General features: G+C 43.2%; 1 protein-coding gene across 2 annotated transcripts in view; it reads left to right on the top strand.

Annotated features, from left to right (window-relative positions):
- Positions 1-17,805, top strand: part of CMIP (c-Maf inducing protein) — a 173,473-nt gene that overhangs the window by 129,142 nt on the left and 26,526 nt on the right. For both annotated transcript variants that reach the window (XM_065416378.1, XM_065416377.1), the window contains exons 4-10: positions 4,488-4,649; positions 6,517-6,558; positions 9,794-9,856; positions 10,849-10,929; positions 13,620-13,723; positions 14,292-14,396; positions 15,644-15,997. In XM_065416378.1, the coding sequence (XP_065272450.1) occupies positions 4,488-4,649; positions 6,517-6,558; positions 9,794-9,856; positions 10,849-10,929; positions 13,620-13,723; positions 14,292-14,396; positions 15,644-15,997 (911 nt within the window). The remainder of the gene's footprint in view (positions 1-4,487; positions 4,650-6,516; positions 6,559-9,793; positions 9,857-10,848; positions 10,930-13,619; positions 13,724-14,291; positions 14,397-15,643; positions 15,998-17,805) is intronic.

The raw sequence follows: 17,805 nt of genomic DNA, 5'->3' as shown, positions 1-17,805 counted from the left end.
CTGGGGGAGAGGGGAGCCTTGCCCTGCCCTCTCTGTGAGGTTCCAGGCTTTTAAAGACACAGGAACAGGATTCCTTCTGAATGCTATTTCTTCTTGGGATCCCCTTTCTTCTCCCCCCATATCTCCAGAGGCTTTGTGTATCAGGCACCCCCAAACTCTTAAAGGGCCGTGCCACATGGGGGGAGGACAAACTACCTAAATGTGACACGAACATTACCTGGATTGCAAGGGGGGGTTGTTAATTAGAAGCACATTTTGCATCCAAACACATGCACATTTTGCATCCTTAAATGGACCTGTTTCTGCTCTTGGTCCTCAGCCACAGCCTCCCGTCTCCCCCCCTCCCCCCCACCACCCCCCAAGTGCTAGTTATCGCTTGCTCACGAGTCAGTGCAGGTAAGAGGACAGATGGCTTAGCTTTGGCCGAGTGCTCGCTGATGCAAACCAAATTGCTCTGGTAACCAGCTGATGGGTTTCAGACTTTAATTGAGGCTTTCAGTGAGCTGCTCAACAGTAAATAACATTATGCTGACAAAAGCAGCAGTGTAACCATGGACAAAGGTTCAGAGTAGCAGAGTTCAAGCCTCTCGGGGATGCTGCTGTTTTTGATTTCCCACCATCGTTCAGAAATCCTTTAACATTGTTTAAAGACAGCAGTGCGTCATGTGAGCACATTAAACCCCTTTGTCCTGGAAAGCTGGAGCCGATACAGAGCCCTTTGGATTCTTCGCTTGCAGCTGTCACGGCGTGTGTGCAGAGGTAGCCTAACCTCGAAGCTTCCTTTTGATCGCTGTCCGGCTGGCATCAGCAGCAATTGTTGTAGGTCTCTCTTGCGTGGCAGGATGTTCAGTTCCCTCTTTCTTCTCCTATATACGGCTTCACATCTGAATGGAAACCATTTCTGATTTATTTATATCTGCACGGGAGAATTTGACGGCTGCAGAAGGGTTTGCGTGGTAAGGTCGTCCCACCGAACAGTACGGTTCTCTGCAGCAGCTCCCCTTCAGACTGCAGCACCTGCCCTTTGAAGCCACATTGCTGTAAGCCTTCTGAGTGGGGGTGATGAAGGGAAGAAGAGCCGAATGTTGGGGGAGGAGTGGATGCATGGGATGGCCCAGCTGGTTGCTTTCTGTTGGTCTGTCATCCTCTGGTTTCTGCTTTGAATTTAATTTGCTTATTTCCTAGGACAGAAGTGTAAAATGTCAGTGTCGAAAACTCTTTGCTAAGCTTGCTTTGTTTAGGATGCTTTGCTCACTGTGCATAATTAGCCAGAAATTAGTAGTTTAGGGTTATCGGGCTGACTGATCAGCCTAGAAAGATTAGATTTTATTCAGTGCTGTAGCCAGGGAAACTATAGAGAACCATTAAATAAATAAGTGAAATTAAAATCTCTATGGGAGCATCATGTTATGTTTCCAAAAAAAAGACTATAATGATAATAATTAAATGATGACAATGTGCTCAGTAATTTAGAAGCCCTAAAGGGCTGCTCCAAAGAGCTTTCAAATCTAAAGGCACTTACTCCCCTCTAAAATCTGAAATATCTTTAGTATCCAGGGTGGGGGTTTTTTCCCCCTGTTTCTTTTTATTTTCCAATATCTTCAAAATGCTTTGCAAGCCAGAGTGGCTGCTGTTGGGCTTTTTCATTTGTATAAATTTAATTAAAATGAAAAGTGTATTTAAATCACTGATTTGGAATACTTCATCGGCCTGTGTATATAGCACTAAGGCCATGACTCATCATTGTGAAGAGCCAAAACGTGGTATGTGAGATGTATTCTCCCTTCTTTATTGTTCTCCCCTTGCGTTCTGCTACAATTGGAGTAGATTGTGCTCTTGTATTGACCATTAAAGCTGATGCCACAGCGGGAAAGAAGTAATTAATAAGCAGATAGCTACAGATCATTCACCGATGATTCTGGAAGGACTGCGCTGTATTAGTGAATGGGCGAAATGCTGATTAACACATCAGCAAAGCATTTCTGAACGAGAATGCTGGAGAGTTGTGTCTAGATCTCACATTTATGATGCTGATATCTGGCCTACATACCAGTGTTAAATTCATAGTCTGCGTTAAGGGAGTGATTTTTCAAAGGGCCTCTATTGCAGCTGCTAAATGTGTGGGTCCATTTGTGAGTGTGTGTGCATAACTCTATGCTTTGTGTACAAACTGAGGAACTGTCTATCCATATGGTTTACTCCAACCAGAGGGAAAATGTATCTGGACTTCATTGAACACGTTGGTCACAGGATCAGATTTGTAAACAGACCTAAATGAAACAGGAAAACAAGCCATAGCAAAAACTCCTGGGGGGCGTGGCAGCTAGGTTCCAGTTGTCAGTATAGGCTATGCTCCTTCTGGGCCTGTGAATTGGAATGGAGATTGAGGATTGTCTGTCTGGACTAATTGGTATTGGTTTTTAAGGTAGCCATCATGATGACATGGGGTGATATTTTTACTCTCATCATTGTTTTGTTAGGCTTCTAGAATTCTATCCAGTTACTCTTGGGATTTTGGAGGGTGGGGTTTTCCCCAAAGATTACCATATATGAACGCAACACAGTCTATGCTATAATCATTCATGGGAGCATAGCTATTCAGAAGGAAAGAGTTGATCCTCTGCTGATCTAGCTTGTGTGTGTGTGTGTGTGTGTGTGTGTGTGTGTGTGTGTGTGTGTGTGTGTGTGTGTGGTGTTGAAAACTAGTAGATTTTGAAGTGTGTGGAGATTACCAGAAATAATATAAAAGTGTACAGGGACCATCCATTGATAAAGGTATTAACTAGAGTGGGGCGAAGAATGGAAATGCCATGTCATGAAGGATTTCAAGATTTTTGAAAGATTTTTGTTCATGAAACCTCCAAAACTTTGAAATTTTCTGCAAAAGAAAGTCCCGGAAAAATTCTCGATTTGGGTTGATGAAAAAAGTTCATTTTGACATTATTGAAATGCTTTCTTTCAATTTTTACTTTCTTATATTCTGTCATATAAAAAACATTTAAAATGGAAAGTCATTTCAAAAGGAAAAAATGAATCTATTCTAAAAATAGTGAAACAGGATGTTTAGACACTGCTGGAACTTTTTCTCCCTTTTTTTTCCCCCTCCAAAAAAAAAAAATGGACACGTTTTTGCAAAGTGTTTAGATTTCAACTGAAGTATAGTCTCCAATGGAAAATGGTTCCGGCAAAGTTTTTCTGACCAGCTCTAGTTCTGAGTGAGGAATGCTGAGATTTTTCTAGAATCATAATTCATCATTTGACTATGGAGGAAAAAATCATATGTAGAGCAATAGCGGGTTTTTTACTATTCCTAGCAATTAAATGCAATTATTTACATTTTATTCAAAAGGACATTTGGCTCTGAAAAGGGTACAATTGCTGTTATCTTCCACTGGGCTTCAAGGACCAGGGCATTTGCAATATATGGATGATTTGAAGCATACTTCAGTGACAGATAGTTCATCTTTTGAAACTAGGTTTGCCGGGCATCTGGTTTTCGACCAGAATGCCCAGTTGAAAAGGGACCCTGGTGGCTCCGGCTGGCAACAGCGACCAGGCCATTCGAAGTCTAATCAGCAGCACAGCGGGGGCCTGGGGCTAAGACAGGCTCCCTGCCTGCCCTAGCTCCATGCAGCTCCCGGAAGCAGCCACCAGGTCCTTGCGGCCCTTGGGCGCTTGGGCAGCCAGGGAGACTCTGCACACTGCCTCCGTCCTGAGTGCCGGCTCCGCAGCTCCCATTGGCCGGGAACTGCAACTAGTGGGAGCTGAGGGCCGAGGGGACCACGTGGAGCCTCCCTGGCCGCCCATGTGCCTAGGGGCTGCAGGGACCTGGCAGCCACTTCCTGGGAGCTGTGGTAAGCGCCACCGGGACCCCGGACCCCACTCCCCTGCCCCAGCCCTGAGCTTCCTCCTGCACCCCAAACTCCTCATTCCCGGCCCCACCTCAGAGCCCACACCCCCAGCTGGAGTCCCTCTCCGCACCCCCAAACCCCTGCCCCAGCCCGGAGTCCTCTCCTGCACCCCAAACCCCTCATCCCCGGCCTCAGTCCAGAGCCCATATCTCCCCCCCGTACCTCAATCCCCTGCCCCAGCCCAATGAAAGTGAGTGAGGGTGGTGGAGAGCGAGCGACAGAGGGAGGGGGGATGGAGCAAGTGGGGGCAGGGCTTCAGAGAAGGGGTGGGGCAAGGGTGTTCGGTTTTATATGATTAGAAAATTGGCAACCCTATCTGAAACCAAAGCTAAAATGTGGCTGCCATAACCCATTTCTTCCATGGAATTATGAACCCGCAAATTTATACACATGGAGGTTGTTTTTCCCCCTTGAAAGAGTTTGAGCACTGCATTTTTCTTTTTTTAAAAATAAATAAAAGATGAAATGTGAAGAAGTTTTAAAATAAAGTTTTAGGGAAGCCGCTGTTTTCTTGCAGTTTCCTTACCATGACAGTCTCACAATGGTATCTGTATGGTTATTTATATTTTCTTGCAGAAAAAGATTTACAAGTACAAGAAAGTGCTTAGTAACCCAAGCCGTTGGGAGGTTGTTTTGAAGGAGATTAGGACACTGGTGGACATGGCGCTAAACTCTCCACTACAGGATGATTCCATCCATCAAGCACCACTGGAGATTGTCTCAAAGCTGCTCTCGGAGGTAAGACCATGAGGATGTTCCCATCTTGTTGCTTTCTCTTAGGAAAAAAACAAACACTTAACAACCTGCCACCACTCCAAACTTGTAACTCAAGTTCAAAATTCTGCCCTTGACTATGCACCGTGATTCCTTTTGATTCCAGTGGCCCACTCCCTAGGTGTTCTTAGGCTTGGTCCACACTAACCCCTCACTTCGAACTAAGATACGCAACTTCAGCTACGTTAATAACGTAGCTGAAGTCGAAGTACCTTAGTTCGAACTTACCGCGGGTCCAGACGCGGCAGGCAGGCTCCCCCGTCGACTCCGCGTACTCCTCTCGCGGAGCAGGAGTACCGGCGCCGACGGCGAGCACTTCTGGGATCGATCTGGGATCGATTTATCGCGTCTAGGCAAGACGCGATAAATCGATCCCAGAAGATCGATTGCTTACCGCCGGACCCGGAGGTAAACTCATTCATTATGGGTCTGATCCATAGCCCATTGAAGTTAATGGCAAAACTCCCATTGACTTATAAATAAAAAAAATAAAATAAATTAATGGAGATATCCTATCTCTTAGAACTGGAAGGGACCTTGAAAGGTCGAGTCCAGTCCCCTGCCTTCACTAGCAGGACCAAGTGCTGATTTTGCCCCAGATCCCTAAGTGGCCCCCTCAAGGATTGAACTCACAACCCTGGGTTTAGCAGGCCAATGCTCAAACCACTGAGCTATCCCTCCCCCCAACCAGAGGGTTCTTCATCGGTTCTTAGCTGGGCTCTATTTGTATGTAATCAACTAGATCATTCTCACAACAGATCAGTGGGATGTGAACACTGATAAAGCCTAATAAGCAGCTCTTTTCTCCTTGCAATTTCAAATGGAGATATCAGAGGTTTTAGCCTCCCTCATATCTGTGTCAAATAGATGGTCCACTTCTGTGCAGGTTTGATATCATTTGTCCCCATTTTCATTTTGTAGCATTTGGTGCTGTATTTAACCTGTTACTCGCTTTGAAATGGGTTTCCTTCTTACTCTTAGCAACTGTTCTCTGGTTGTTTCAGTTCTGGTACAAAAATGAAATATGATGCATGTCAGAATTTTGTATCTATTGGGTAAAGGGGGTGAAGGGCAGGCTGCACTTTTGTGTAGATCTGTGATGAGCAGAAAAAGAGCTGCTTTTCCTTTGGTGCACTAAGGTTGCAGCACTATTGTAACCTTGTAGCGCCTTGTGGAACACAGAGAACATAGGGAAATACTGTATTGGAGTAAATTGATGCAGCTGAGTTGACTTCAGCATTGCTGCACGCAGGGCTTTGGAGCGGCTCGGAGCTGGACCGCGGAGCAGCTCCGGAGCAGTGGATCTGCAGGTTTTTGCCTGGAGCTGGAGCGGAGCCGGAGCACAGCTGGTGGTATATTTGGCTCCATGTTAGTAGGCAGGAATTACAGGCAAACTGCTGCAGTTAGTCCTCCAGCCATGGCAGAGAGCGACAAGGAAAACCTTTTATTAACTCAGTCTGTGGAATTGAAAGTTTGAAATTTAGAAAGCATTTTTTAAGAAATGCCTCTCACTAGTTCAGTCTTTCCATTAATTTGTATCTCAGGGAGCATCAACATTTAGCTGAAACTTCCTGGCTGTAAATCCAGGGGTCACGATCCTGTAGGTTCTGAGCACCCCTTTGTGAGAAATGGAAGTGAGCTTGGCCCCGATAGTAAGTTATTGATAACCTGCATTAAAGGAATGGTTTTAATAGAGCCTGATTTTATTCCTGTTAGTGATTGCAGAATTGGACCTTTTTCCTTGTTCATTTGCATCGGCTGAGGTGTGTGCATTGACCATGTCAGTTTCAAAATAAAGTTAGCTCATTGATTTCTTGTTTAACCTTTTCAGAACACCAACTTAACCACTCAAGACCATGAGAGCATTATTGTGGTGAGTGTCCTTATGTCAAGTTTTGGGGGTCACTCTGTGTTTCTGATTGTTTCATTTTGCCCGGCTTTTGGCTTCTATAGTGCCTGCTCCTGTCCCATTGACATCAGTGGCAGCTTTACCATTGACTTCAGTGGGTGCAGGGTCACACCCGTTTAACCCATTCACTTTTTCACATTTCTATTGTCCCCTTTTTCCTGTTTGGTATAAATAACAATAAAAGATCCCAGATTAATGTGTATAAAACTCCATAGAACTTTAAGGATGAATTGTCTCCCCGCATGGTTGCACACTGCAAATGTTAACATCTGCACCTGCCAAATTTGACCCCTCAAAGCCTGTGGGCGCCATGGTTTTCTCCGGGGGCTAGTGTGCTGTTGTGCTTTTGTGCACACTCAGGGGCTAGACTGTGGAAGGTGTGTGAGCATGTGTTTGCCCTTGCAAGTGTGGGAATGTGTGCGTATGCTTTTACCCATGTACACAAGGGGATATGAAAATGCTCTCTTCAGTTTTCTCTGATTACTTACAGTGCATTTATTTGGTTACATAAATAATTGAAGCAAAAGGTAGTAGCCCTCCTCCCCATGCAACCAAATATAAAATCTTAACAAATCCAACAATTGATCAGAGGTAAAAATTGCTTCCCAATCATTGTAATTTCATTTCAGTTGCTGGCGATTTCCAGGAGATTTTCTTAGTAATCTAATCTAGTACTTCACCACCACCTGATCATATCATGTCTCTATGAATCTTCCTGCAAAACAACATGACATAAAATGTAGCCACCGCTAGGTGTGAATTGCACTTAACTCCTGCTCAGGACTTTAGCTGGTATCAGTCATTACAATAAGTTTCTAAAGTGGCAGTCGCTTTGCTCAGAAGTCTACTATGGATTTCATTTTACTTCAGTGCCAAGGTTAATTTAGACTTCCTGTTGCCAGTCAGTGATAATTGTTATTTGAGGGAGGGGGAAAATCTTGGTAATTAAAAAAACAAATAAACCCCCCCAACTATTCTGGCTTTTATCCAATTCTGAAGATTGTGCCTCAGTCATTAACAGAAATACAATTTCTGGGTTTTTTAAGCCCCTTGCAAATATAGCAGCAGCCTTGCATTATTTTTATTATTTATTTACTTAGTAGTAGTGGTAGTTGTAAATATTTGTGACCTCAGTGATTTACCTGTATAGATAAAGCCATGTGCCTTGCCCTAGATTTAGCTAACAGCCTGATTCTCATTCCAAATTGCCAGAGAGTAACAAACCAATTCTCCGCCTGGTCTAGTTCCATCTCTTTTGGGGTGGAGTGGGGGTCTGTGTGGAATGCATGTGAATTTAGTTCTGGTGAAAGATAACAGATGGGCAGCCCTGCAGAGCAAAGCTCTCTCTTTACCCACAGGACAGGCATAGGTTGAGCAGAGGAATGCAGGCTTCCCCCACACTGTCCTTGTTCCAGAGAGATCACTGACTGGGGAATCTCCATGGCCCAGTCAGCTCTCAGCCTCTCTGAGACTGCCAATTCTGGTTGTCTCTTTGGGAAGTGGACACCAAACAGCAATTCCCATCTTCAACTACTTTGATCTGATAACCTCTCTGTCAACAGGCAGGCATAAAACCCTCACCGTGACTTTGCAATACAATTTATCAGAGGGATGGAGGAGGATGGATGCTATAGCAAATTATTATAAAGATAAATTCAGGTAGAGTCCTTAATGTAGTTAACTGTTGAATATGTAGCAAGGATATTATAGTCCAGCTGAATATTACAGCAAGAGTGCACCACTTTTATAGTACCGTAGTAAGAATATATTGCTATATGGCCATGACCAGTGAAGAAATAAACAGCTGTAGGGAGGGGGATTGCACAATAGCCAGCTTTAGCTGCTCCAGTGTTATGTAAAATCTAGGCAGCTCTTTGCGGATGTGCTTGGTTTTCATTCCAGAAGTACATGTTAATCTTCTCCTATGACTGAGTAGGTGTTGTGATTCATGGTGATTTTGATGGGCTAATTTGAACTGAACTCCTGTGGGAAGGCAAAAAAAAATAAAAAAATAAAACCAAACAGGCTGCATTAGCAAAATCCCCAAATGCCATCCAGGTAGAATGCCTGTCGTTCAGAAGTTTAATACACAAATGTCTAGCTGCTTTGTTAAAGAGTTTTACTTTTTAAATTGGTACCGGGAATCCCTTACTCCAAAAAGCCTGAAGGCATCATCATGTACGGAGAATGCATTGTTCTAGTAATGCTTTCTAATTTACAAAGGAGACAGTAGCAACATAATTTCATTACATGCACAGTGGCAGGTATGACTTGTAATATATTTACAGTACATAACCACATCAGGTTGCCTAGCGATGGAGAAAGAAAGGTTGACCTGAACTTTTGGAAAGTTAGAGTCATGTTTTTTATAGAGCGTAGTGTCCACAAAAACAGTAGTGTCATTGTGGTGATCTTGGTAAAATGAAAGGAAATCAGTCATTCCCTGCAAGCGGGGTCTGTTTTGTACTGGGTGGTAACATCTGAGCATGAGCTCATTATAAAAGACATAACGTGTGTGTGTTTAAGTATATTTTAGAACCCTTTAAATAAAGTGGCAGTGCCACTTTAATCATGGGTCAGATTCATCCCTAGTGTAATACCCCTGAAATCAATGAGTCCCATTCTGTTCTCCTTCACACTGGTGTAAAATCTGGAGTAACCTGTTGTCTTCAGTGGTGTTACTTTTGAATTTACACTGGTGAAACTGAAAGCAAAATTTGCCCAATGGGCTTACAACAAGGATGAATTTAGGCCCATAATTTAAAAATAAAACAAACCCTAGTTTCCTTATTAACACTTGGGAAAAACAAACCACATTTCTATTAGTGGTAGATTCTGTTCCAAAAAACAAAACAAAACCCCCCTAAAATCCTAAATATGTAACTTAATCCTGAGAGCGTCCAATTAAACTTAGAGACAAGGTGGATAAGGCAGTATCTTTTATTGTAATGCTATCTATAATGTCGATACTTACCATGTTGTGTTTTATTGTAAAAGATATTACCTCACCCACCTTCTCTCTCTAATATCCTGGGACCGATGCTGCTACAACACGGCATTAGACTAAATTTACGGTCACCTTCTTATCCAGGTCTCTGTTTTAAAGAATTTTAAAATATACTCACTCCTCACATTCTTTTATTAGGGCTGGCCTGTGTGATGAAGTCAAACTGAAGTATGCTAACTTTTTATTTTCAAGGCAATTGCACCTTTGCTGGAAAACAATCACCCTCCGCCTGACCTCTGTGAATTCTTCTGCAAGGTACTAAGAACAGATTCATTGTCTGAAGTCTCATTGATGGTTTGTTTTTGTTAACCTCTTGAACTGATTCCCCCAGTTGGTTTCTATCTTTGATTGATGGCCAGCAAGATCACTGTTCTTAATGGTCCGGACTGTAAAATAGTATTAAGCGTCAGGAATATAATCCTCAAACTGTGACACAGAGCGATGTCTCATTGTATGTCCCATTGCTAGCGTAAGTGCCACTGGAACCAGCGGGTTCTGATGGATCATGATGTGGGGCATACACTACACTGTCCTCTTCCTGCAAGCGTGTGTGTGTGTGTGTTACTAGGGTTCTGGACTTTAGCTCCCAAGGCCTTTGAATTTGAAAAAGCTGCTATCACTTTAATTTTCCTCTCTAAACTGATTGACATTTCAATTGAAAGTCTAATTGCTAACAGTTGGATATATGCTTTCCATCAGGTCCCCTTGATTACCGGGTAATTCATTTGTAAGGAAAGACTATCAGATTGGCGGATTCAGAAACTTATCAAAGTCATTCACACATGGTTATTAACCACCTGTAGGGCCAGTGCCTGCCCTCTAGGGCATGTGCATCTAAAATCCCAAATTGGCTCCAGGTGACTAAGGGCAAGTCTACACTTAAAACGCTGCATTAGTGCAGTAGTGCTTTAATGAAGACAATGTAAGCCAATGGGAGACAGCTCTCCTGTTGGCTTAGTTAATCCACCTCCCTGAGAGGCGGTAGGTATGTCCGTGGGAGAAGCTCTCCTGCCAACATAGTGCTGACTACACAGGGCGGTTAGGTTAGTATAACCATATCGCTCAGGGGTGTGTGGATTTTTCACACCCCTGAGCAACATAGTTACACTATACCGGTATAAGTCTGTAGTGTAGAGCAGACCTAAATATATTATTGATGAATGTTGTAGTCTCAGGTTTTAGACAGTGATTTGGTAAAGGCTAGGGTTCCTCCAAGCTCCATATGTATTTCTGGTTTCTCATTGCAGCACTGCAGAGAACGCCCTCGGTCCATGGTTGTCATAGAAGTGTTCACACCGGTGGTACAGAGAATCCTCAAACACAACATGGTAAATATCAATGTTGTATGAATTTGGTTGGTTAGGAGAGCTATCACTGTGACCCCTTACGTATGAATTGGCTATCTTTCTTGTCTATAATGCGCCCATCACCATGATGCCTGGTCATTATATGTGTGTACACTTATGCATTGTAGCCATGCACTACATCTAAGGTGCTTACCTTTGGACACTCAGACTGAGATTCTCAAAAGCATCTAAGCTAGATAGACACTAAACTCAGGTGCTTTTGAAAATGGTACCCTCAAGTCTGAAAATGTTGACCTCTTATTTTTATTTGTATGTACACCTCTACCCTGATATAACGTGACCCGATATAACACTAATTCGGATATAACGCGGTAAAGCAGCCCCCCCCCTCTGTGGGGGCGGGGCTGCGCACTCCAGCGGATCAAAGCAAGTTCGATATAACGCGGTTTCACCTATAACGCAGTAAGATTTTTTTGGCTCCCACGGACAGCGTTATATCAGGGTAGAGGGGTACTTATTACGAGGCATGTCAATTAATACCAGGAAGTGCAACCATCTCGGGTGGAGCCCAATAGCTGGTTATCACTTCCCAGCAACACTAAGGACTGCCTGTCTTGTTCTGGAACGAGAAGGTGCTTTTATGTGCTCTTTGAAGGGTACTAGTGCTGCTAGTACAGTTTCTAATTTGCATAAGTAGATTTTATTGCACTAAGCTGCAGTTTGCTATGATCCCTGGAATGGGTTTCATGCTTTTATAAGTGCACAAAGGGTTTATTTTCATTGTTATAATTATAGACGACAGCCACAGCCTTTCTGGGTCACAACATACATCCCAAGTAAAACATTTCATGTTCCTTATTTATACAACTTTTTTTTTTTTGAACTCCTAGAGTTTTCAGAACTAACAAACCCGACATGGCCAACAGGCTGTATTCTTGGTTCTGTGCCCGCTCTCTCCAGACATGTCATTTTTGAATATGCCGTAACCTTCAATAAAATATTCTGTACATGTTATTCTTGGATTCCAGACCATTAAAAATACTACTACTACCACCACCAAAAATAAATAAATAAATAAATAAATAAAATCCAGTGCTCTTGTGGGGTCTCAAACTCGAAATGCACAGTGTGCTGCTTGTATTTGGTTAGCTTAAGAGAATTGCTCCTATTTACCATACTTAGCATTTGCAGATTGGAAATCAACATGCCTTTTTACCACTGTGTGTAATTGAAGAATTTACAGTGTTAAATATTAATGGGAGTGGATACGGGCACTTTACTGCTCTCTGGGGAATTATACTCTGAATAGTCTCTTTAGATTGCGTATGTGTGTATATAAAAACGTTGTCTTGGGGAAGAGAAGCAAAGAACCCAGTGTTAATTTCATAGCATTAGCAGGCCACTTAGAAATCCGGTGAAGACTGGTCTGGGAGTCAGGAAACCTGGACTCTATTACTGGCTCTGCCGTTAATGTGCTCTGTGGTCTTGGACAAGTTGCTTCAAGATCTGTGCCTCAGTTTCCCCCTGTAAAATTATACTCATCTTCTCTTGTAAAGCATTTTGAAATCTATGGCTGAAAAGGACTATATAAGAGCTGCTGGTGGTGTTATTCACCACAGCATTTTGTGTCTGCCTGTGATTGAAAGGCAGTGGGCCTGATCCTGTTATATGCTGAGTGCTGGGCACTCCAGGAGATGCTCAGCTCTTTGCCAGATCAGACTGTGTGTTTGCGTGTAAGCATTTTTTGGTTTGTTTTTCGGTTTGCTTTGCCTTTTCCCCCCAGTTAACGTGGACATTAGGCTAAATGAATCCATTAAGCTGGCCTAATGTATTTGAACAGAGAAATCTGTGATAGCTCCTAGTTGAGCGCTCTGATTTTGGTGGGTTTATAGCAATGGTAGAGCGTATGTTGAATAATTTACACTTTAGGTACATAAGACAACTAATTTTATCAAGGGGTTGTGGTGCCATCACCGGGAGATGAGCTGTCATGTTTTTACTAATGTGACTGGAGCCAGAGAATGGAATTCCAGACATACTGTGATATACTGTGAATCTGGTGGTGGTTTGCAAAGGTTTCCAAATCAGCATGTCTTTGGGCACGCTTTCCCCCTCCAAAATACATCAGACTGTACCTGTCAAAGCATTTCCCTTTGGACCAGCTTATAAAACGGAGGGCTGGAATTTTTAAGATTGAATGTGATTATTTGCTTGAAAAGTCCTGACAATTACACGCTCAACTGACTATTTGCATGCTCAACTATTGCAACTGGTGTAATTAACCACTGGAACAATTTACCTAGGACATTCTCCAGCATTCAGTATTTAGCTCAAGAGTGGGTGTCTTCCTAAAAGATATACTGTGGCTCAAAGAAATTGCACTTGAGTATGCAAAAAGAGGGCCGTGCGTGTGCAAATTGGAACTCGTGTATAAGTGCTACATTTTTACATGGAAGGTGATCTTTTGCATGTACACACATATTCCAAAGGTATATCTTGGGTGACAGAATTTGAAAATATGGCATCATTTTTATTATTAATCTGAATGTATGGTCAATGAACAGTGGTACCTGCTGTTCTCTTGAAGATGTCAGCATAGTGATGAAATGAATTCAAATGTCCCTGGGCTGATCTCTGTTGAAAACACACAGTTTTAACATACATTGCAGGCATGTTTCAGCGGCTTCACTGAGTGTCTCCTTTTTGGACAGGATTTTGGGAAGTGCCCTCGGTTGAGACTGTTTACTCAGGAGTATATTCTGGCTTTGAATGAACTGAATGCTGGCATGGAGGTGGTGAAGAAGTTCATTCATAGGTTAGTTACAGTTAATTCTATGGAGTATTCTCCAACCCTGTGAACATGTTCCTCTTTGTGGCTGAGATGAAAAACAGGAAAAAAATATCATTTTCCTTGTGGATAACCATGGAGTGGCCAATGTTTGTTGAAACACTGTCGGTACTAGCAAGCACCAGGGAAAACTAGAGGTTCATCAGCACAAATTTGCCTACTGAGGGCCTGATCCTATGCCAGTTGAAGTCCATGGGAAGACTACTGATTTCAGTGGGCTTCGGATCAGACCCTTAAGTGAGAACTCTTATCTAGTGCCCTACTATTTGTGAACCTTCACGGTAGTCTTTCTTCAACTGGGCTACAACAGTGCTGCAGTAAATAAACTCAGGAGCAGCTTGATCCAGATCTCAATGCGATCATATTCAGTAGGAATTTCTGGGGTTAAATCACTCTCCCTGAACTTCCCCGAATCTCTGTTTCCTGTTCTGGGACCCCTCTCTGCCTAAAAATGTTGTCACCCAGAGACCCCTTCATTACAGTAATGTCGCCTTTTGGTTACTTCCACCACTATTGTTTCTATTTTATTTTTCAGCATGCACGGTCCCACTGGACAATGCCCCCATCCCAGGGTCCTGCCGAATCTTGTAGCTGTCTGCTTAGCAGCCATTTATTCTTGTTATGAGGAATTTATCAACAGGTCAGTATGACTTTTCCACACTATGTTCTGCTCATTTACAAACTGTGTGTGCACACACACACACACACACACACACACACACGGAATCAGGTGTGTTGAGCCCTTACCCTGTTGTATTTGTTTCCACATATCTTGTGAGAAACTGAGCAAGTCCTGTGAGTGCCAAGTACCCTTGATTCCCATGGCTAGTCTCCCTCGATGTAATCCACTTGCAGAGATGAGGTTTCTCACAAGTTCCCAGTGTAGAAAGGGGGTGTGCAGGCTGCAACATCTTTCAGGATGGTGAAGCTCAATACCTTATAGTGCTCATCTTCCTTTGCACCTTCTGCCCATCACCTTGTAGGGGAGACCTGCAGTTGTGACTAGGTCCTGTAGAGATGCACAAGGTAAAGAGGCTTCCCAGGCATCCACACAAAGGTCCGTTCCAGTCTGGGGCTATGTGTTCGTGACACTGGGACAGCTCACGACCTGAACGACGAGCTAGTTGAAATGTAGACTTCAATTCCTTAACTCCAATGCACAGTGACTGTCTCCCCCACACGGTGAGCTATACTAACAGCCAGGAGACCGGTGATTTCTAAAGAGGTGTAGATATCTGAGAGGAGGCCGCCTGTAAATCGTAGTGTAAATTTAGCTCCGTACCTGGGTTGGTTTCCAGCCGCAGTCTGTTGTCATGAGACATTTAACCGGTCGGATTCCAGTGCTACCACAAGATCGATGCTAAAATGGGCCTGGTGTCAGGCTACTGACGTACTTTTACGTTTTTCAGTCAACATCAAGGGCTCTTTCTGTTTTTGTTTCCTACTCGTTTATGCCTATCTGATTTTCCCCATATGTGCTGGCTGTCTACTAGCCAGCAAAATTTCCTAACTAGAGGACTGTAGACCAGAGTCTGGACATGTACTATATTTAGTTGCACACTTGTACATGAATTTCACGTCAGCTTCATGTACCTCGGGTGAGAGTGCGGCATTCCCCGCACCTTTCTGTTGAGCTGGCACAGCAGTCAGACTGATGGAAAGTACAAATCCTCGCAGTATAAGGGCCTGTGGAATGGTCCTTCTGGGGCTTTAACAGTTTTCATCGAGTTTTGTGACCCAAATAAAAAGGAGAATCATAATCAAATGGGCTGGGGTAAAATACAGTGGGCAGTTGCAGCAGAACGTGGCTTCTCAGCCCCACTGTCTTCCCCATCTTATGTCTGTTATGTTTGGTACTAATGTTATAAGTTTCTCTTTAAAATGCAGTCGAGACAATTCTCCAAGCCTGAAGGAAATTCGGAACGGCTGCCAGCAGCAATGTGACCGAAAGCCTAACTTACCCCTCCGGCTTCTCCACACGAGTCCCGACCTGGTTTCTCAAGAGGCCACCTTGAGCGAATCTCGCCTCAAATCGGTCATTGTCACATCGAACGAGATCCACGTGGAAGTGGAGCGTAACAACACTGCTAACCAGAAGATGACGGCAAATGTCGGCAACGATAGTGAGCCCAACCTGATTGATTGCCTGATGGTCAGCCCCACCTGTAGCACCATGAGCATCGAGCTGAGCGCCCAGGCAGACAGGATCCTCGGCTGCTACGTGGAAATACTAAAAATGCTGTGAGTGACTTTTTACAGCCTTTCGTATGTCGTCATCTTAACAGTTAGGGGGCTTTTCCCAGAGGTCTGTCAACTCCAACATCTGTGTGCAGCCGGCAAGATAAGACAGGGTTGTAAATCTAATGCTAGCACTGAAGTCCAGTGTCTGAAAGAGGCATCTGGTGCTGCCAATAAATTCTAAAAATAGTATTCGGAGGATGAAAATGGAAAGCTTTTTTGTACATTGAGACAAGATATTGTTGCTGGCAGCTATTGGTCATTTATTACCCACAAAACATTCCCGTTTCACCCTTCTGGACCATTTAGGATTATTGAACACAGATTCCAAGGGGTGGAACTAGCTCTTCTCTTACTAGCTTTAAGAGACACGGTCCCGCCTTAGGCCAACACCCTGTGTTGTGATAAGCACCACAGCTCCCATTGACTTCAGTGGGAGTTGAGTGAGCTCAAGTGTCCCTCAATAGGAACTCAGCTCTTCACGGGATTGAGTCCTTAACGTTTTTCAACTCGTTATGCCTGGGTTTTATAGGTGGTTCAGATTTCCCTCCCTCACAAGCTACTCTGTTTATTAGGCAGTCCACGTGGTACAATGAAACCCAGATAAATAAACGACTGCTCAAGAAACCATTACAGAACGCTTGTGATAAAGATGAATTAGAATTTAATTCCATACACTTGGGGATATTTTGACATGGTCTCTGAGACATGAAGTTGCCTAATCAGGCTAGTCTTTTGGATAGGTTTCACTGGAGCAAGTATACTTTCAAGAGGGATTGATATTGAAAGGATTTTCAGAACTAATTTTTTGGGGTGGAAATTTAGATTATCAACTGGATGAATAAGTAAAATCAAGGGACAACATGAGATGCATGGTAGAGTAGAAAAATTAGAGTGGAACATGTATTCAAACAGTGAAGCTGTGTGACCCAAAGGGATTGCATGTCAGGATTCCTGGGTTTTACACTCAATTCTACTTCTGAGTTACAGTGTAATTCATAGATTCCAAGGCCAGAAGGGACCATTGTGATCACTAGCCTAAACCTCTCGTATACACAAGCCAGCGAACTTCCCGAAAATAATTCCTAGAGCAGATTTTTTAGAAAAACATCCAATCTTGATTTTAAAATTGGAGTGATAGAGAATTCACCATGACTCGTGGTAAATTATTCCAGTGGTTAATTACCTTCATTGTTTAAAATTTACACTTTATTTCACTGAAGAGCTGATTTGTCATTGAAGAGCCGATTATCAAATATTTGTTCCACCTGTAGATACTTATAGAAAATAATCAGGCCACCCATTACCTTCTCTTTGTTAGACTCAAAGGAGTTCAATCTATTTAGTTTATCACTGTAAGGCATGTTTTCTAATCCTTTAATCATTCTTGTGGCTCTTCTCTGACCCCTCTCCAACTTATCAACATCCTTCTTGAATTGTGGACACCAGAATTGGACACTATTCCAGCAGCTGTTGCACCAGAGCCAAATACAGAGGTAAAATAACCTCTCTACTCCTACTCGAGATTCCCCTGTTCATTCATCCAAGGATCACATTAGCCCTTTTGGCCATAGTTTTGCACTGGGAGCTCATGTTCAGCTGATTATCCACCATGACCCCCAAATCTTTTTCAGAGTCACTGCTTCCCACGATAGAGTCCCCCATCCTGTAAGTATGGCCTACATTCTTTGTTCCCAGATTTACATTTAGCCATATTAAAAGGCATATTGTTTGCTTGTGCCCACCTTACCAAGTGATCCAGATCGTTCTGTATCGGTGACCTGTCCTCATCATTATGTACCAATTCCCCA

This window comes from Emys orbicularis, chromosome 14, assembly GCF_028017835.1.
Source record: "Emys orbicularis isolate rEmyOrb1 chromosome 14, rEmyOrb1.hap1, whole genome shotgun sequence".
Lineage (NCBI taxonomy): Eukaryota > Metazoa > Chordata > Testudines > Emydidae > Emys > Emys orbicularis.
This window is presented reverse-complemented; position numbering and strand designations above follow the sequence as displayed.